General features: G+C 35.3%; 1 protein-coding gene across 2 annotated transcripts in view; it reads left to right on the top strand.

Moving 5' to 3' along the window:
• Positions 1-22,291, top strand: part of PRX (periaxin) — a 458,732-nt gene that overhangs the window by 184,409 nt on the left and 252,032 nt on the right. For both annotated transcript variants that reach the window (XM_044062334.1, XM_044062343.1), the window contains exon 2: positions 7,369-7,488. In XM_044062334.1, the coding sequence (XP_043918269.1) occupies positions 7,441-7,488 (48 nt within the window). In that variant the 5' untranslated portion in view covers positions 7,369-7,440. The remainder of the gene's footprint in view (positions 1-7,368; positions 7,489-22,291) is intronic.

Raw genomic sequence — 22,291 nt, 5'->3', positions numbered from 1 at the left:
CATTGCTTTTTCCACTACACTTACTGTATGTAATTCAAATATGCATCTACCTTGTACCTTTTTGTATTTACCAGTCATTGCATTTATATTAATTTAAAAATAACACTGGAAAAACACTGAGGAGCCAAGACACAAAATGAAGTTTTTAGCATAGTTAGACCTTTAATAATCACTATTCATCACCAAGACTTCTTCAGATACACAGTTACATGAGCCAACATTGTTTAAATAAACAGTCCAATTAACGATGAACCAATCAAAAACATGTGACAATAAAATCATGATGAAACAATAAAAACTACATCACCCATTAATAAAAATGAATCTCTGAAAAGATCTGAATAATGCTTATTATATTTAAACTTTAATTTTTAATGGTCACCCTCCTATCAGATAAAAAAAACACTTGATGTTAACATTATCATTTTAACCTGGATAAATATATGAAGCTAAATGTAACTGCCACTCAGCTTCCCTTTTCTCCACTAAATTCTTAAAATTACCACCTCGTGGATCTTGAATGACTACTTCTACAATTGTGAAAGTGTACCTTTTCCAACCAGTACAATTTATGGAATGTTTATACAATGCATTATTTAAATTTTTACTTTTAATCACATAAAGATGCTCACTAATCCTTTTTCTCAAACTCCTTATAGTCATTCCTACGTAAAACCCAGGACAAAATGAACATAATGCAATATAAACAACCCCAGAAGTGCCACAATTTAACCTCCCCGGAACTGAAATAGCATAATCTACATGTGCCAAGGACATATATGGGCCTTCATGTACAAATCTACAAGCCTTACAACCGAAACATTTATACATACCTAACGTTTTCTGTGTAGAATCAAGGCCAACTTAGTATTACCTTGTTCCAACAATTGTTTAATGTTACTTTGTTTCTTATAGAGAAAATTGGGGGATGTTCCTAATAGTTTTGTGATATCCCCATTTCCTAAAATGACTTTCCAGTTGTCACAAATAACTTCCCGTATAACAAAATTGTCTAAACTCTTATCCAAACAAAATCTAGGGACCATATTATGTTTAAAATCCTCTGTCAATGGATTAACTGTACTGATACCTTTACTGACAAAACCCTTCAATAAAATCAGAGAGAAGTCCTTTTCACACCTCAAAATGACTTCCTATGCTTGTGTAACTGTGTTTCTGAAGAAGTCTTGGTGATGAATAGAGATTATTAAAGGTCTAACTATTCTAAAAACTTCATTTTGGGTCTTGGCTCCTCATTGTTTTTCCAGAGTTATTTTTGTTATTTTGTTTTTGGTTTACACTGGTGCTGGGAATTGCTTATTTTTTTCTGATTTATATAAATCTGCATTTAATGTTGCTTGAGCTTGTACATCTCTGTCCCACTGGTTTTGTTTTTCCACTTGTAATGTCCTGTTCTGAATGCACTGTAATATGTTGGATTACACTTTGTTTTATTATTTTCGGCAGGAAGTTACTCAGGCAAGTCTTTATTGATGATGTCATTACACAGTTAACAAACATAAGAGAATGGGACAACTGTACATCAGCACGCTGAATGGAGAACGAACATTCTCCAGCAGGATATTAATGTACAAGTAATGCCCACTAGAAAATGAGTCCTCCACTTCATGTCAGCATATTAAGGTGCCGTGGAGCTTGGACTGCAAAAAAAATAATGTCCACCATTACATTACACTCACTGAGCAGCGCTTTAGCTGTTTAGTGAGGGTAAAAAAAAAATAAACAGAAAAAAGTGTATGTGTGTGTGTGTGTGTTATGTGTATGAGTGTGTTTATGCTTATGTTTGCATGTGTGAGTGAATGCATGTATGAAAGCAGAGGAGACTGTGTGTGTGAGAGATTGAGAGAGAATGAGAGCTGTCTGCTGCGCATATCTCTCAACTATTCAACTTTTAACAGAATGTCCAGATTTTTGCCTCAAAGTTTTTGTCTGTTCCTCATAAAATTGTGGTTTTCTGAAGTTTTGTGGCAAATTGGTGAGGAGTGAATTCACTAAATAATGACAGGCATTTGTGTTTCAGGCTTTATATCCTTCAGAAAATATGTTGTAATACAAGACCTTTTATTCTAGCAACATTTTTAGTTTATAAGAGCAATATTTAGATTTTCCCTATTTTGGGGGCTTTATCCCCCCATTATTTTTGGCTTTGTCCAGAATTTTTTTGCTAAGAGGTGGAAAGTTATGCTTGTCTGAATGAATGCAATTGTGAAAGCAGAAGAGAATATATATGTGAGAGAGAGGCAGAGACAGAGAAAATGGGCTCTTTGTAAAATTGTTGTGCTTTACATATTTATTTTTAAGTACTATATTATTGAGATATATATATATATATATATATATATATATATATATATATATATATATATATATATATTGTTGATGTAAAATGCTTCCTCCAACACCATTAATATATACTACAGAATGTTTGAAACATTAGGCGGAGGAACTATTTTACATCAAAAAAATATATAGTACTTAAAAAAAAAATAAGTAAGTAAAACCAACCATTTTACAGAGACCCTATTCTGTAAGTGCAATAATGCCCTCCAGGGTGTGTGTGTGTGTATGTGTGTGTGTGTGCGTGTGTGTGTGTGTGTGTGTGTGTGTGTGTGTGTGTGTGTGTGTGTGTGTGTGTGTTAATGTGTAATTGGAGGATAAATGCTCTCCAACAGGGTATTAATGCACAAGCAATGCTCACTGAAAAATGAGACAGCCATTTCTTGGCAGCATATGAAGCTTTTGTGGAGCTTGGACTGCAAAAAAACCTAATGGCCATTATTATTTTATGCTCGCTAAGCAGTGCTTTTGCTGTTTAGTGAGTGTAATAAAAAAATAAATAAACTGAAAAAAAGTGTGTATGTATGTATATGAGTGTGTTTATGTTTCTGTCTGTGTGTATGAGTGAATGTGTGTATGAATGAAGAGGACACTGTGTGTGTGAGAGATCAAGCGAGAGTGACAGCAATCTTGTGTGAGTGAATGCATGTATAAAGCAGAGAACACTGTGTGTTTGTGATTGAGAGAGAAAGCGAGAGAGAGAGAGGTCTTGTGAGCATAGATGTCAACTGTCCACATTTTCACAGAATGTCCAGATTTTTGCCTCATATTTTTTTGTTTGTTCCTCATAACATTTGTGGTTTTCTGAAGTTTTCTGGTAAATCAGTGAGGAGTGAATTCACTAAATAATGACAGGCATTTGAGTTTCAGGCTTTATATCCCTCACAAAATGTATTGTAATACAAGATGTTTTATTCTAGCAACTTCCTAGGTTTATAAGAGCTTTTTTTAATTTGTCCCTGTTTTTGGGGCTTTGTCCCCCCAATTATTTTTGGCTTTGTCCAGATTTTTTTGTGCGGAGAGTTATGCTTGTGTGAGTGAATGCAAGTGTGAAAGCAGAAGAGACTGTATATATGAGAGAGAGGGAGGGAGAAAGCGAGAGAGAGAATGGGCTCTCTGTAAAATTGTTGTGCTTTGCTTACTTATTTATTTTTTAAGTACTATATGTTTTTATATATATATATATAGTTGATGTAAAATGCTTCCTCTAACACCATTAATATATATTACAGAAAGTTTGAAATATTAGAAAGAAAAACTATTTTACATCAAAAATATATGGGTCTATATTAGAACATCGAAGTTTCACAACTTCGAATGTTCTAATATAGACCACTATTCAGCAAATGCTGAAAATAGCGAAGCTGCAGAACACCGGATTTCTTCCTAGGGAAGGAATTTGGTTGGCCATTCCTGTGGCTTTGCTATGTTCAGCACTGTGGTGGAAAGTTACTGGTCAAGATCGGGTAAGTGTGCGATTGTGTGGATGCGAGGGTTAGGGCGCGGGTGAGGTGAGTGTGCGATAGTTACGGATCTTAGGGTTAGGGTTTGGGTTAAGGTAAGTGGCTAGTGGTGTGTGTACAGTTTAGTGTAGGGTTAGATGTAGGATTTTAGGTGTATGTGTGTGGATTGCTGTTTGTTTGGTGTGTTTGTGTTGTGTGTATGTGTGACGGAATAGCAAATTTTTTCCCTTGGAAAAAATTTGCTGTTCTGCATGTTCGATGTTGTCAGCATTCGCTGAATAGGGGTCGATATTAGAACATTCGACGTTTTAAAAAGTCGATGTTCTAATATAGACCCAAATATATATAAATATATATATATATATATATATATATATATATATATATATATATATATATATATATACATATAAATAATATAGTACTTAAAAAAATAAGTAAAACAACAATTTTACAGACAGCCCATTCTCTAAACACAATAATGCCCCGTCGGGCCTCATAACACCCCTGGGCGGGTGCTAATTACACATTAACCACACCCTGTTGAGATTATTGCTTACTTAAAATAAATACACTAATTAAGTAAAGTAAAATGGCTTGGGAAATGGGAGAAACAAACCAAAATAGGGCATCTTAAATTCAATATAAGAAATGCAGAATAAAGTAGCTGGGAAAAAATAATCCCTGAAATGAGGGAAACCAGTGGGCATGGGGAATTTTTATTTAGCTATTTATTGATGCAATTTTAAAAAGTTTGACTATCTCTGTGTTTGTTTATATCAAGTGACATTACCAGAGGACTGAAAGAAAACCATACACATTTTTTACTGCTGACATGTTAATATGCCATAGGGTTTGTATAGAAAAAGACATGAAAGAAATTAGAACTACTGTGTGCTAAGACCACAGTGCAACAACACTACTTTTGCCTAATAGCTGTCTATCAACCAAAATGAAACCAGAATTTCAAAATCAAGTAATTCTTGTCCCCCATTACATTACCTTATGTGAAGGTCTGTCCCTAAAATAAGGAAATTAAGCTGAGAAAAGCTTTGTCAAAAGGTCCAAAAGACAGTTATAATCAAATGTTTAAACAATGTCAATTTCCTGTAAGGCTCGTGTGTGTGTGTGTGTGTGTGTGTGTGTGTGTGTGTGTGTGTGTGTGTGTGTGTGTGTGTGTGTGTGTGAGGGGGTGCAATAATGCAACAGTGTTTTATCTTGTTATTTTATTTAGATCATCCAACAGTATTTAGTCTTGTTCCTTTAGTTAGTATTTGCTTCCATTTTAGTTCGTAGGATTCATTTCAAGCTTTTCAACAAGAGTACAGGCAGAAGTCATGTTTATGATGGAGAAGCTGTTCTGAATATGCTCACTAATTTATTGGTAATGCAGTCAGTGGGTTTGGTAGGATCTTAGTTTTACCACTGCATGAGCTAATCAGTAATATGATGGAGCAATCATCTTGCCATTTTTATAAATGTAATCCCTCTCTGTTCAGTTTTTGGGGAAAGCTGTGCACCATTTTTGTCGATGTCCTCTGAAATGCATCTGTCATGTTTGTCGTTATGTAAGTACCCAGTGGTATACACTAACAAGGTTGATGACCCTTCCTGTGCACCCTATTTCCTTGCACTTTTTCATATCACTGGTTTATGTTTAGGTCATCTGATATGACTGATTTTGACAGCAGAGATGATGTTCTGATTCTCTTTCACCTTTGTCATTGCCGCCTCGTCCACAACAGCTGTATACTGCTTTCCAGATTTATTGGTTCTCAGGTGCATTACTTTGTATTGAATTTTGCTTTGCCATATTTTGCCCATTCCTTCACCCTCATCCCTTTTCTGCGCTCTTTTGAATAAGCTGATTTCTCTTTCCTTACACAGCTTTCATTTATGTATACACTAATCTAATGGGATCCTACCAGTGCCTACAGAGTGGCATGGCTACCACTGTTTCCAGCCCAACATTTTGCTGATTTGTTACCAGTTACTCACACACTCAGCTTACTGATTTAGCTTAGGTGTGACTAATACCATGAGGTACTTCTCTAAAAGTTTACTGACAAATATAATGCATCTTATCTTGAAAGCCACTTCTAGATTGTTATTTCCAAATTTAATGATCTTATATTTTCTGCAGTGAACCAAAACTGTCTGCTCACTTCCCTAGTATTTGGTGGTCTCTTCTTAGCTTATCCCCATCATCATCATTAACTTGCACCCCTGCATTTGTATCATCAACAGGTAGATCTCCATTTTCAGCCTCTTGATGAGTGTTGCTACATAAACACTGACCATTACTGACAAAACACTAAGCCCTGTTGCAGTCAGGTGGTAACATTCCTGTGTCTGAAATGTCTCCAGTGATTGCCACTCCTTGTAGCCAGTCTTCCATCCCTGCATCATAATTTATATCCTCTCATTTTTCCAACAGTCTCATTTAATAGACTGGTCAAAAGACTTTCTAAAGTCAATCTGCCTCCCTGGTTTCCAAGTCACAAAAGTAAATAGAAGAAAGTAAAGTGTAAAATTAATTTCAAGAAAAGGCTACACAGACTTATGTTTCTCCCTTTTGTTATGACATGAAAAATTCATACTGATTTGTCTCCATGAGGCTACTTGCTTTTAGGTAGATTGTCATTCTCTACCACTCCACAAAAATAATTTCCATCAACTTTCCAGCTTCTTATTTTAGGGTCAGTGGCCTGTAATTTCCGTGTTTCCTACTTGCCTCATCTTTGCCGGATCACCACCATTATTGCCATCATGTCCTCTGAGATGCTGTCTCGTTGCAATGGTATACTTTAAAGCTTCTCTTGAGCCCTCCAGGACTTCTTTCAGCATTTCATTTCATTGGCTGAAGAGCCAGCTGGTTCCTGTTCTGTTATCTTGCTTATTAGTTTACTTCCTCTTTTCTGTATCATCACTCACCTATCCATATGCAGACTCCCACATTTCTCTGGAAATCTTATATCTTTTTTTTCTATAAATATGGAATGCAAATACTTCCATGAAGCCTTTGTTTAAGACCTATTTGTCAGACCTCTAAAAACCCCAATACATCCTCCTGTTTGGTATTAGAGCCACCACATCCTGTCTTATCCTGCTATTCTCACTTGCATATGAATTTCAAAATGTTTTCCTGACTTGACCTTGTCCTGTCTAACAAGTGTTTTAGCTTGTGCAATTTATATTTACTGATAATCCTGTTTGCTCATGTCCCTGCTTATATCATGTGACCAACAGCATGCAGTATTGTTGCCAAGGTGCACTGCTTTTGCCTAACTTCAGACGTTTCCCACTGATGGTCTTCATTGTTGCTTTAAGCCAGGGAAGGACTAATTTTCATTCAGACTGCTTTTAGAGAAGAGACTAAAGTAGCTGACTTAGTTTTATTTAATTCAGTATTAATCTTCCAAGTGAGACGAGTCAACCAGACAGTAACTGAATGGCACTGTGTGATACTGAAGTGGTTTATAAATGAAATGGAGTTACGTGTTTACTAAACACAACTTGTTTCACTCTTCTTTCCTTTGCTGTTCAGGTTCCAAGGGAAACGCTATACCAGAGGTGAAAACTAGTGCTAAAATTGAAAAGACAAGTGCACACAGCTACAATGCAGACAGCTAACATGGAAACACAAGTCAAGGACAGCACAAAGGAGGTAAAACAACAAATCATTGCTGTATACTTTAGTAGTATTACCTACAGGAGAACAGTACTAATTAGTGTGAAGTGATATTAGGGCTAGTAATAGCCAGAGGAAGTAAAAATACTGAGGGGGTTGTTTGGTCAAAGTTTAAAGGGAAGGGAGAAGGAAATCTGATCATCAATGGGTAATTTACTGCTCTTCTATGCAAAATAGGCAATTTATATGTACGTTGTGCTGCATTTATAAATGCATTTTTATATAATTGCAAAATGAAGAAAAACAAATACCTGCTCAGCTGTGAAGCAATGATACCACTTTATTCACAATAAAAACAAATAAAAATACATAAAAAACATGTGAACTAAGTGCTTTCACCCCTTATAGGGCTTCTTCAGAGTCAACGTGTTAAACAAACATTCATCTTTTATTTCCTATGTAGCATGACATCATATCCTGAGAAAACACCCCCTAAAATACTTTCTTAAAAATCTCATCTAACTGCAGTATATACATGAAATTTACTATCCAACTGATGGTTAATGACAAATAAAAAACCATCACAGACTCTGCACGACTCTCTTTTACCCTAGTGTAATAAAAACACTAGTAAAACATATGCATTCAGAATGAACATCTTAAAACGTTGTAACATCCAATTTGTATCACTAGGTGTTACTTGTTATTCATGTAAGTGTGTTGCCCTTCTCTTTAGAATGAGGTAATTGATATGTAGTCATTGATCCCTGGGCTTTTATGGGCATTTAATCTTATTTGCCATTCAACCTCTCTGATCTCTACTTCTAGCATAGGGTCACCCCCACACACACACACACACACACACACACACAAACACACATCAACCTTCACTTTATCTATAATGAAAAACAGAAACCTTTTAAAATTTGTGCATTGTGTACTGTGCATATACAAGGAACTGACAAACTTTTTGTTCCTAATGACCCGGACGTGTTCTGAGATCCTTTCTTTTAATTTTCTAACAGTTTTACCGACGTAAAACACCTGACATGCCATGCAAGATGCAACATATACCACACATTTTGTCTCACAGTTGTATCTGCCAAGGCACACCAAATTCCTATAGAAATGTATGGTCCATCATTAATGTACTTACAAAACCTGCAGAAACCACACTTACTCATTAGTGATCTAAAGGCAGTGGGCCTCTCCTTGCCACCTGATTATAAAATTTCCTTCAAGTTCCTACCTCTACCAAAGGTGGTTATGGGTCTACTCACCAGCTTCAATTTGAGCTCAGGACTGAACAGATTTTGGGAAGGAACATTTGATACTCACTTCAGCTCCTGTTTTTCATTATTGATAAAGTGAAGGTTGATGTGAGGGGGGGTGACCCTATGCTAGAAGTAGAGATCAGAGAGGTTGAATGGCAAATAAGATTAAATTCCCATAAAAGCCCAGGGATCAATGACTACATATCACAGAATTCCAAGATGGTAGACATCCTATAAACACCCTCTCCATGAGGCGCCAACCTAAATAGTCTATTTTTGGTCATTTAGTCATTCATCTACATCCAAGAAGTTAAATTTTAACCACCTTTTACCTCTTCAAACTGCATCTACATCGATTTGAGGAATTTTGGATCCATACTAAGAAATAATATGTTGCTCTAAGGTTTTAATATCTCCAGGGAGCTATCCACCACATGTATACCCTAGGCCTGAATAGGCACATCACAAGTTAAATTTGGGAACAGACTGCTACTGCTGCTAATTCATGTCAAGAGAGTCTGAAAACATGGAGACACAAACCAGCAAAACCAAATTGTCTGCAATAGTTTCCCCTGAAAAGGAAACTCTTTCTAAAAGACAGAAAATTAATAAACAGCTAAACACTTCTAAATCCAATGCCAAACAGAAGTCGGAGGCTAACATTCATATGGAAGATCTCAAGGAAGCATTGCTACCACTACAGATGGTCATGCAAGGTTTCTCTGAGCAGCTATCAGGCTTCGGTAATAAACTAAATCAGGCTATGGAACGTATGGAAAACATTAAACAGACTGCCAAAAATAATGAACTGCAGATCTCTTTATTAAGGGAAGAATTGAGCGCCAAAAACTTCACTTTAATGGAAATCCAGCAGAAAATCATTGATTTAGAAGTGAGGAGTGGAAGAAACAATATTATAATAAGAGGTCTACCAGAATCATATAGCAACAACCAGTTGATTGAGACCAAGCTACAATTGTTTGATTTCATCTTAAAACCTGGTACACATACTAGCAGTATTGTAATTGAAAGAACTCATCTTGCACGGCATACTAAACAGGTCACAAATACCTTGAGACAAGTCTATGTTAAGCTGCTAAACTTTCAAGATGTGCAAAGGATATTATTGGCGGCTAACAAACAGGGACAGATCTCTTGGAATGGCTATATAATAACCTTATCGCAGGATCTCCTGGTAGCCATTAAAGAAAAGTGCCAGAAGCTCTCACCGTACTGCGCTGATCTCATTAAAAGAAACATCAAATTTCAAATGTGTTACCTGAATACCCTAAGCTTCACACACAAAGCTGCCTTCTTGAAATGTTTTGGTAAAGCCCCAGATGCAAAATCTCCTGTTCAAGCAAAAGATGTTTTGTTTCTTTCTTGATGGTTGTCGCTGGCTGTATATGCCAGAATTGTAGAAATAACAAACCTAATCAATCCAAAACAATAAGTGCTAACTCTTAAAACTTTAAAATATAAATCACTAGCTTATTGTGCCCGGAAGTGTTCACCAGACAGGAAGTGTCCCTCTAAGGAACATATCTTTCAGCTCCTGTTGGAAGGTAGGTGTGACTTTAAGATACAACTCCCTGCCTAGGTTCCTATGCCTTCCATTGACAGGATGAGCACACAAATGGCTGAGCTGCTTATTTTTAAAGCAAGACTCACCCAACTCAAGTCAACTCGAGCAGAATAAACAGTCTAGCTGTAAAGGTAAAGAGCTTGCATATTTATAGAATAAAAAGTCTCTCAAATAAAGAATGTAGAATACATACGCTGGGGAACAAAACGAGGGCTTTTAAAAACCAGTTACCATTCTGATGATAGCTCTTGTTTAAACAATCTAAACTGCTACTTGATAATTGCTTATCAGCTGGGGATACTAAGGACAGTAGCATAGCTGTTGGAACTCAGCTCTGAAATTAATTTAATGTGCTGCTCATTTCATATAACTAATGCTGCCAAATATTAAACATCTCTTAATCAACCTATGTAAATTCGAATCTCAGCATATGCACAAGTAGTACAAATAGAGCCAACTATGAATGGCTCCTATCTTCTAATGATGCTTTTGTTTAATGAAGTTTAGTGTGGTAACTAATAAATAGTGATGTGAAATTATATAACTTCTGTGTAGCCACTTTGTTTCAATAGTTGAGGTCAGTTAACGTGGCAAGGGGGCTAGGAATATTGGTCAGCCTTATGTTTAATACTAAGAAATGTTTGTTATAATAACTTATATGCTGATATGACAAGATATTATTTTATTAAGTCTGTTATACCAGTCCTAGTCACCTTTTATCTTTTTGGAAAGTACACCATCGAGCATATATACACTAGTTGTTTTGTTCATATAAAGTTATACTCCTATGTTTCTCAGCTTAGATACTTTTCTTCCCTAATAATATGTTTTTTGTTTTTTTTTTTATTAAGGATTTCTGCAACTATATTATTGTTACCAATTAGGCCTTAACGGAAATGTTTTGCTCAGCTAACAGTGCTGTGGCTATTTTGTACCTTACTTTACTGTACTTTCTTGTAGGAGACGAATGGATTATTGTTAGAAGGGTAAGGATGATAATTGTAGAAATCGCATTGCTACTGTATATATGTTTTAGAGTATTTAAACTGTTAAGAGTACTGTGTGTAATGTTATGCTTAGGTTACACAGCCTTTCAGATTGGAAAGCACTTCATTGTTATTTATGTTTGTAAGCGTATTTCACCGTACTCTTTCATATAGTTGGGGTAGATGGCAGGCACAGGATTGCTGTTGAAAGAGTGTGTTAGTGCTGCTGTTGACATGCTATTCTATCTACATCTGTTTCTTGCCCCTGTATTCATTATGTTTATTCTAATCTTTTGGAGCCTTGTAATTCATAAATACCACATCTCCTCAATGGCAACACTCGTTTCACAAATCACACCCTGAGAATGTGTATCATAGATTCCCGGAATGTGAGGGGACTACAAGATAAAAGTAAGAAAAATCTACTGATGCATTTAATTTTTAAATCTGAAGTACATATATGCTTTTTACAGGGGACACACAAGTTGAGAGAGGACTGGGAAGGAGCTTTAACCAAAAATGGATTAAAGGAATAGTTGCAACTGGGAATAATTCAAAATCAAAAGGTGCAGTTATTATTATTAAAAAGTCTTTTCAGTTAACAATTTTAGATCAGCGCTCAGATGAAAAGGGCAGATGGAGTTATTTTATAACTATTAATCCATTCAATAGAAAACAAACTCTCTTTCTTAATGTCTATGGTCCCTGCCAGAAACAACAGGACTTTATTTTAGAAGTCCATAATAGCCTATGTAAATTTCCTAACCATGAGCTTATATTAGGTGGAGATTGGAACATGGTTATTGATCCTGGGACAGACCGTACCAGCAACTCCCTCTCTCAAAATCTGCAGGGGTCAACTGCCTTAGGTGAACTAATGACTGGTCTGTGCTTAATAGACCCTATCTCATTTGGTGAAAGGCAAGAGAGGAGACATCTATATACATATTTTTCCAAATGTCATAATACATGGTTTAGGATAGATTTTTTCCTTATTTCAGAATCACTGGCAGAATGGGACATTAAATATCACGTGGAACCGAGGCACTTCTCTGATCATTCTAGAATTTCCTTAAAGCTACATTTTTCTAGCAACTTAACAAAAAGGGACAAGAACTGTAACTGGTCCTTAAATAATAATCTATTACCTAATTCAGAGGTAATTCGGGAAATATCTGACATTTTAATGCAACTAGATAATAGCATGGAAGACATAAATATCCCGTATAATATCCAATGAGCAGCATGTAAAACACAGCTCAGGGGGGTCCTTATCCAAAAAGCTACCTATTTTAAAAGAATTGCAATAGAAAGAGAAAGTAAGTTAGCTGCAGATTTGTTAGATTTAGAAAAGAAGTATAAAGATAAATCAGATCCCGATATTGAAAATCTAATAAATAATACCCAAAGACAACTACATGAACTACATCAACACAATTATTCTATGTATGAACTAAAATGCATAGCCAGATGTTCAGAATGGGCACAATTCCCATCCAAAGTCCTGGCTAATATTATTGCAAATAGACAAGAAACAGGCAGAATTTCTTTCCTTCACCACCAAGATAGGGTACTTAAATCAGATACCCAAATACTTGATCTTTTTCATCTGATCTATTCTGAACTATACAGCATGAGTAATCAACAATCTTCTTACGAAGAAATAACAGACTTCCTTGACAAGATAACATTCCCTAAATTAAGTAAAAATCAGGTAGAATTCCTAGATGAACTAAAAGAGACAGTTGATGCCATAGGGAGATTGAAAAGGGGCAAGGCACCCGGTCTGCATGGATACACTTCAGAATTCTATAAAACTTTTAACCTGATTTTATCACCAATACTACTGAAAGTATGCAACCATATTAAAGTTTATGGAATATCTGATTATCATCTAAACAACTCCAAAACAATTTTCATTCCCAAAACCCCCCTGGATAAATCTAACCCACATAATTACAGGCCTATATCCCTAATAAATGTAGATATTAAAATGTTATGATCAATCTTAGCCGAAAGTCTGAAGAATTTTATGCCTTTCATAATCTCTCTGGAACAAACAGGATTTATGTTAAATAGACAGACATGGGATAATACTTTAATGTTAGATGCTATGCTACATCTCAATAAGAATAATAATAACACAAAGTATGGATTAATACTTGATGCTTGTAAAGCCTTCGACAGAGTGAGCTGGAAGTTTCTATTTACTACCATGTCCCATTTCAACATTCCCAAGAGTTTCATCAATCTTACTGAAAATGTATACAGTAAAACGTATACCTATCTCTACATTAACAAGACCTTATCTAAGCCTATCAGAATACTGAATGAAACTAGATAGGGATGTCCCCTATCGCCCCATCTTTTTAACTTATATCTTGAGCCCCTATTACTTTCAATATCTCAAATTGCATTTCATTCCATCCCCAAAACTTTAAATGTCAAGGTAAGTCTAGCGGCATACGCAGATGATTTAAATATTTATTTTGAATGCCACATTTCAGACATTAAGAGATTATCTGATACAATAGATAGATTTTCAAAAGTCTCAAACTATCTAGTCAATCCAAAGAAATCACTGATTTTCCCTGTTAACCCTATAGGCCATAAAGAATATCTATTCACGGAGTCCCCATTCAGAGTTAATTACTCTTTCAGGTATCTAGGAATACAATTTGATCATACCTCTCAATCCATGTATCAAAATAACCTTATGAAAGTATGGATGGGCATTCTACAGGATTTTCATAGATGGCAACAACTTAATCTCTTTTATCTCAAACAACAATTATAAGGATGAATGTCCTACCTAAATTATTGTATCAGTTCAATGCCTTAAATCTGGTCATCCATAACAATTTCTTTCAAAAGATTAATAAAGAGATGGCTAAGTTTATCTAGTTCCCAAAAGCGACTAGGATAAGCTATCAGAAATTATGCTATCCTAAGCTAAAAGGAGGTCTATGTTTGCCAGATTTTCATCTCTGTTATTGGATAATATGTGCAAGCAGAATTATATGAATCTCAAATTTTACTCAGAAGGATGATACATAGTGCCCTCAGTGGGTTAAAATCTGGCATAGTCATGTAAATAGCAATAATTTCAACTCCAAAACTTTACCCTTCTTAGCAGTTAAAAACTTGAGTAGCTCCTCTATTAATAGCATTTTGAGGCAAACAGTAAAGAACTTCCAAAGCCTAATAAAATATATGGAGTTAGAAAGTACCCTCCCTTTTTTACAACCAATTCATAAGAACCCAAATATCAGATTAAACAATAAAATGATTAATCTATCGAATTACCCCTTAATTAAATATTATATTGTATGGAATATATACAGACATAAGGAGAAAGTGTTACATGAACTCAGAGTTGAGTTAAAACTTGGACAGAAGTACACTATTATTCTTCGTCAAATTAGGGAACTTCTAACAATGATAGTTATGGATGAACCCAACATTGGAAAAGATATATTTAATACTATAGAAGTCATAAAAAGCCTAACTAAAAGAAAAAGTATGTTATCAAACACCTATAAATTGTTGACGGCCTATATAGAAAAGAATGTATTACTTTTTTCTAATTACTGGAATCAACATAATAGTGACCTCAGTGAGGACCAAAAGCTCAGAGCAATAGAATCCACCATTAAGTTTTCCCCATTTTAAAAAGCTAATTTACACACAATTGATGATTAATAACACTTATTTTACCCCTTGTATTTTAAATAAATTCAATTTTAATATGTCCCCATCATGTTCATGCTGCTCATTTCCCCAAGCGGATCTCTGGCACATCCTCTGGTCCTGCAATCACACATATAAAGTCTGGTGTTCTCTCAAAGTTAGATTAGAAAAGATGGGTTATCAAAAGTCAACCCTATCATGGGAATTAGTGGTTGTACACATTACTGATCTCAGATTACATAAACTGAAATTTCATGTACTTATTACCCTATGTTTATTGATTAAAATTTATATAAGAGAAAAGCCCTGCAAGTAGGATCCAAGTGCAAGGCAAAACAAACTATCAGTAACTGAAAAAATGCCAGCACAAAACTCAGTATATATCAGCAACAAAACTACATCAACACTAAGGTAAAACTTAAGTGTTTTAATACATATCGAACAATTCAATAATCCAGACCGGTTTCAGGAACAAGAAAAGTACAAACAGGAAATGATGCACAAATGCAGGTTTAAATAAGGTCCATAGACCAATGAGGTGCTTCCAAAGGATTTTAGGCATGCCCATAATACTGCCTGAAAGAAAAACTGGAAGGAAAAATACAAACTAGAAAATAAAAAATAAGTAAAAAATAGATGATCCAAATAGCAAATATGGTAATAAAACATAAGTATGATAATACATTCAATATTGGATATATTAATTGGTTATAAATGATCATTTAAATCAGGAGAAAATAGTGCCCCTAGCTTGATAATCCAGTATTTCTCTTTTTGGTTGAGAATGGATTGCCATCCCTGTTTGTTGGATCTGTCACCCAAAATTCTAACTACAATACAAAATTGAAATCTAGCAGTATGATGTTGTGTTTAGTGCCTGAACAGAGCGTTGGTTTCTCTTTTGGTTCAAATGTCACTACAATGTTCCGACATGCGTAATCTCAATGCCCGTGATGTCTGACCCACATAAAATGAACCACATGTGCAAGTCGCAAGATATACCACCCAATCACTATTACAGTTGCCAAAAAATTTCATGTTAAAAATCCTGTCAGTGTTTTTACTGGAAAATTGTTTACATGTGAATATAAATGGACATGATGAACAATAGCCGCATTGATAAGTGCCCCAAGGTTTGTCACCAGTCATCGTAAGTTGTTGATGTATAATGCCACCTGAACCCATCCTCTTATAATGTGAAAAAAATTAACTTAGTGTTCTCCCTCTACGGTAACCATATTGACAAGTGTTACCGACTAAGGAGGCAATATCGTCATTGGCAGTGAGGATGTTCCAATCTTTCCTCATGGTATTTCTAATCAAATTGATGTTACGCCCATAGGTAGTAATAAACCATAATCCTCCATCCTGTGCATCCCTATTTCTGTCACAATATTTGAGAAGGGAAGTTCTGGTGGAATTGGTTGCAAAGTGACGTGCCAACTGAATGTCATGCTCCTTGTATCCCCTGGTTATAAATCTGTTGGTTAGATCTTGTTGTGATTCTTCAAAGTCATTTTCTGCAGAACAAATCCTGCGTATCCTGAGGAACTGGGATTTGGGTATATTCCGGATGATGTGGCTAGGGTGCATACTAGTTGCATGTAATAAAGTATTGTATTGCGGGTATTTACTAAATGTTTTGCTTCATAAAGTACCATCTGGGTTCCTGATGACTGTTACATCCAAAAAGTTGATTTGATTTTAGTGATAAGTTGAAGTAAATTCAATACCCCATTTGTTATGGTTGAGGTATGACACAAATTCAGCCAAATATTCTTCATCGAAACGCCAAACTAACCAACAATCATCAAGATAATGTCGCCAAATATCCAGCTCCTCAAGATAGATGTTATGTGTTTGATCATAAATGAGTTGCTCCTCAATGTAGCCCATGAATAAGTCCGCATATATAGGAGCAAAAGAGGCTCCCATAACGGCACCCTTCAACTGCCAATAGCATTCACCTTGAAAATAGAAAACATTTTTATTCAAAACATGTTCCGCCATACAAATCAAAAGTGTATTGAAACCAACTGGATATAATTTGGCTCTATCTAACCAAAACTTGAGGGCCTCAAGTCCAGCCCAATGTGGTATATTGGTGTATAAAGCCTTGACATCTAATGCACAAAGTAACCACTCAGGTTCTAATTGGTTATCATCTATAATGGATAAAAATTGGGTGGTGTCTTGTATCCTTGCTCGAATCAAATTTAGTAGTGGTTTCAAGTATTAAGTCAAAAACTCAGACAGTGGTTCCATCAATGACCCCATACCAGACACAATGGGTCTACCAGGTGGTTTGTTCAGGCACTTGTGTATCTTAGGTAGTAAATAAAGAATCTGTTGTTGTGGGTCCTGTACCATTAATTGTGATTTAACTGTGTCTGATATAATGCCCTCTGAAGTTGCTAACTCAAGAAAATTGTCAATTTCTCTTTTAAAGTTCAGGGTGGGGTCAATAGGCATTTTCATGTAGTGGGATGGGTTGGCTAATTGTCCATTTCCCTCCCCCAGATAATAATCTGTATCCATGATTACTATTGCCCCACCCTTGTTAGCCTGAATAATAACAATGTTTTTGTTGTCCCTGAGCTGTTGTAAAGCCTGTAGTTCAGGGGTAGAGAGATTATGTTTCAGAGGTGAAAAGTGATCTAGTTTAAAATGTATGTCCTTGAGTACAGCTTGCTGAAAGATAGCCGCATTCCGATTCATAGGTGGAACAAAATTAGATTTATGGAATTTGAATTCTGTGGATCTTTGAGAATCAGACCTGGGTCCAAAAAACAATTTGAGGTTGATTCTGCGACAAAAATCATTAACATCTTTGACAATATGAAATTCATCCACAAAAAACCCTGGAACAAAGTTTAAACCTTTATTTAACACTTTCTTTTGATCTTCTGTCAAGACAATTTTGGAAATATTCAAAATATTGTCATCTTTCGTGTCATGAATGTTTGGATAAGTGCTTCGATTGTATCTATCTTGGTGTTTCCTATGCTTTCTCCCACCCCTCCTCCTAGTGAGTTTAAAGAATGTGTTTGGCTTTTAGTCATTTTGGGAGTCGGAGACTCACCAGTACAAATACCCTCCGTATCAGCTGTCGAAGAATCATCTCCTGAGGTGCTACTATATGTGTGAGACCCTTTGAGTATGGATCTAGGTCTTTTTTTGGGGTTGGTATATCTACCAGACCTCTGGCTAGTTTCCATGAACCTAACATTTTTGGTGGCCTCTGATAGTAATATCTCTGTTGAATTTTTTAATCTTTTTTTCTTTAGTCTGTTTTTCAAACAAAAGCAATTCCTTTGACAGTTGATTAAGGCATATAGAAAATTGTGGGTGACCATCATATGTTTTGGCTTGTCCACACAGATCACCAACTTCTTTAATATTAATTTCAATAGTCCGTTCATAATACGAACTTAAAATCTGAATGAAATTCATAGATGCCTGTTGTTGTGCCAAATGCCATTCTTTGCTAAGGATGTCATCTATCTTGCTCACCAAAGGTTGAATTTTGATTCTTAAGCCCCTAGGCGTAATTTGTTTGTTCATATAGGCTTTGAAAAGCCTCAAATGCCAAATGTTAGATCTCAAATTCTTCATGCCTTTGCTGAGTTTATAAAAAGCATCATTACAGCTGTCAACTGGATCCATGGGTTGAGGAAGACCATCTCCTTTGGGTATACCAAAAACCCCGATATCATTTTTGTTGGCACAAAGGCCCTGAAGTATTTGTTCAAGATCCATGACAGTAAGCGGATCTATATGAAATCTATTCAGATCTCCAGATAGAATAAAAGCTGATATACAGTAATATGCCAATAAACTGTCAAATGGTAGTAAGCCTAAAGTTAAACAAAAATGTGTAACCAAAATTATACCAATTATCAGAGGGGCAATCCCAGTGCCACCAAAAAATTATAGGTGAGATGATGTACATGTACCTATACACTTGTTCACCACCACAATCCTGCCCCCATACATATGCTAGTGTCAGTGTCTAAACACACCAACACATATATGAGTACATACGTAACTGCAGTTGTTATATCTGTATTTGAAACTAGTACATTTTTAAGGCCAAAATAAAATGTTTTTAGTCTGTATATGTATAGCTAATGTGTGAACCTGAGGAATAATATCAAGCACCCAAATACACCAGTTAGAATGTTCTTTAAATAAGCCAAACAAGAACCATATATAGGAAGAAAAAAGGGGGAGGGTGGGGAGAAGAAAGGAACCCTTCTTAAACCTAAGCCAAAAGCATGAACTCAATACAATTCCATTTGTATTAATGTAATTATTCAGTAACAAAAATAGTGTTGGCAACCAATAAACAAATCACTCTGAAAATGCAAGAAGGGACAGTTGACACACACGAAAACTTGTATCAGTTAGTCAATATTCAGGGAATGACATATGATGATCAAAAAAGTATATATATGTGACGATTAAGTAACTTCAATTCCCTATGATGTGAACACCCCTGTAAAGCATCTATTGTAACCTAAATCAAATAAATTGATATGAGCCTACCTAATTATTAATATTAAAGAGTATTAAAGAATAAAAGCATATCCTGAGGTCGATAGATTAAATCTTACTAGGCCAGACATATGGGCCATATGGGCCTAACTCAGTTATGCCTGTACAGTCTAACAAAAATTATGTTGTCCAAACAGTGTAGTTAATGCAAACAGAAAGAATGAATTAGAGATCTAGTTCCCAACCCCTATTTCTAAATATTGATGAAGTATACAGTAGACGACCAAACATACCTAAAAATAGGTAGTGTAAAAATAAGCCAAATAAAAGCTACAAAGCTATTACCCCTTATCAAAAAATGTTAATGTAGCAAAAAACAATAGTATCAGTAGTAGTTAGAAAAAACAAACCTAAATACCATACAAAAAATGTACAAATGAGTACTACGATAAATTACAAAAATTCAAAAACTTTATCCATTGCTTGAAATACGTTATATTCCGACTTGACAGCTGCTTGGAGAATAACTCATGTTGCCAAAAAGCAAAATGAGAACAAATATAATACACCAGTCAAGATAACAAATGTAGTTCTGTTTTTGGTAAACTGTTCAAGAATAACCCGATATGTATGTGTCCATATCCAAATCCAATTATCAGTTTTCGATGAAAAAACAGTATATAAATACAGTACCTGGTTAAAGAGGCACAATATGAGTCTCAATAAAAGGGCCTAACACCACGGTTCCCCCAAATCGAAAACCTGAACTCACAACACCAACCAGGAAGCCTTAGCGCTAAATAATAATGTTGTTACAACAAATTTCAACTGATCTGATCTGTAGCGATCCCAAATATGACCAAAATGATGGCTATAGCCAAAAAAAGGTGCAAAAATAAAGTACCTTGTTGCCTGGAGATCACGTAAATCCGTTCGTGAGTGGGCGATTCTGAACCGGAATTGCAAGGTTGGTTTAAAAGTTGTAGTGTCCAAAATAAGATATGAAAATGAAAATAATAACAACCGTGTTATTTGAAGCCTATAATACAACACAGAAGGAAACAATGTGGATAAAGTTACATGGGGCCAATCCCAACAAGACAAGGCCAGTTCAAAAAGTTAGAAATCCAATTAAAATGGTAGGACCCAGGTAAGTTGAAAACCAAAAACCGGTAGATCCCAGGGCAATTCAACAACACATAAATGTGGACATGATAATCTCATATAATAGAACCAAACTGGATCCCTCTCAGTCCAGAAGGAGAAACTGGTAAATCCTTAGGCAAAATATAATGTAATGTCCAACAGACGTGATGGATCCAAAAACCAACAGTCGTGGTGTACAAATCCTTCCAGAAAGGGAGGCCAAATAATCCCTGAAAGCTGATAGAATGACAATGAAGAGTGCTGTAACTGAGTAGGATCCACAGCAGGGTGGAAAAACCAAACTGGAAAAAGAGAAAAGCCCTGCAAGTAGGATCCAAGTGCAAGGCAAAACAAACTATCAGTAACTGAAAAAATGCCAGCACAAAACTCAGTATATATCAGCAACAAAACTACAGCAACACTAAGGTAAAACTTAAGTGTTTTAATACATATCGAACAATTCAATAATCCAGACCGGTTTCAGCCTAACATGGCTTTCCTCAGTGGAACAAGAAAAGTACAAACAGGAAATGATGCACAAATGCAGGTTTAAATAAGGTCCATAGACCAATGAGGTGCTTCCAATGGATTTTAGGCATGCCCATAATACTGCCTGAAAGAAAAACTGGAAGGAAAAATACAAACTAGAAAATAAAAAATAACAAGTAAAAAATAGATGATCCAAATAGCAAATATGATAATAAAACATAAGTATGATAATACATTCAATATTGGATATATTAATTATTAATTTTTATGTTAGGCTGAAACCGGTCTGAATTATTGAATTGTTCGATATGTATTAAAACACTTAAGTTTTACCTTAATGTTGCTGTAGTTTTGTTGATGATATATACTGAGTTTTGTGCTGGCATTTTTTCAGTTACTTAAAATTTATATAACCAAAAATCGGTTAGACCACACTAAATTATCTTGGTGTGGTTTCAGGAACCTAGTGATAAAATACATATCCTCACAAAAAATCTTTATTAATAACCCTAATAAACAAGACTATTATCAGAGATTCTGGAAACTGATTTTTGATATCATTTAGGGCAATTGAATAATTGTCTGAATTATTAAACCTGGTGCTTTGACTTCAACTTTGTGCATTCTGAAACGTCCCCTCCTATGATTATGATTATGACTTTTATTATTATTATTAATATAATTTGTACCATTATTACTATCATCCCAAGCACATGAGCCTATTTTAGAGTTACCTGGTTTCATTTTCTAGAGTTCACAGTAGCACTATATGTATATGTATGTATATATTTTGTTTATAGTTTTTCTTTTTTTTTCTTTTTTACAGCCTATGTTTATAAGAGGAATACAATGCGTATTTTAATGACTTAAATTAGTTTTCATATTGTGCCTGAACTTCTCCCTCTTGTATTGTCATGTCTTATTCTTTATTGCCTCTTTTATAAACCAATAAAAAAATTATTGGAGAAAAAAAATGACTACATATCAATTAAACCCATTCTAAAGAGAAGGGCAACAGTTATATAACTAACAAGTATGCCACCTAGTGATACAAATTGGATGTTACAACTTTTTAAGATGTTCATTCTGTATGCACATGTTTTACTAGTGTTTTTATTACACTAGGGTAAAAGAGAGTTGTGCAGAGTCTGTGATGTTTTTTTATTTTTCAT

The sequence above is a fragment of the Protopterus annectens genome, chromosome 1.part0 (assembly GCF_019279795.1).
Source record: "Protopterus annectens isolate FY-2018-M chromosome 1.part0, PAN1.0, whole genome shotgun sequence".
NCBI classification, from domain to species: Eukaryota; Metazoa; Chordata; order Ceratodontiformes; family Protopteridae; genus Protopterus; species Protopterus annectens.
Note: the sequence above shows the minus strand (reverse complement) of the source record. Positions and strands in the feature narration are given on the sequence as shown.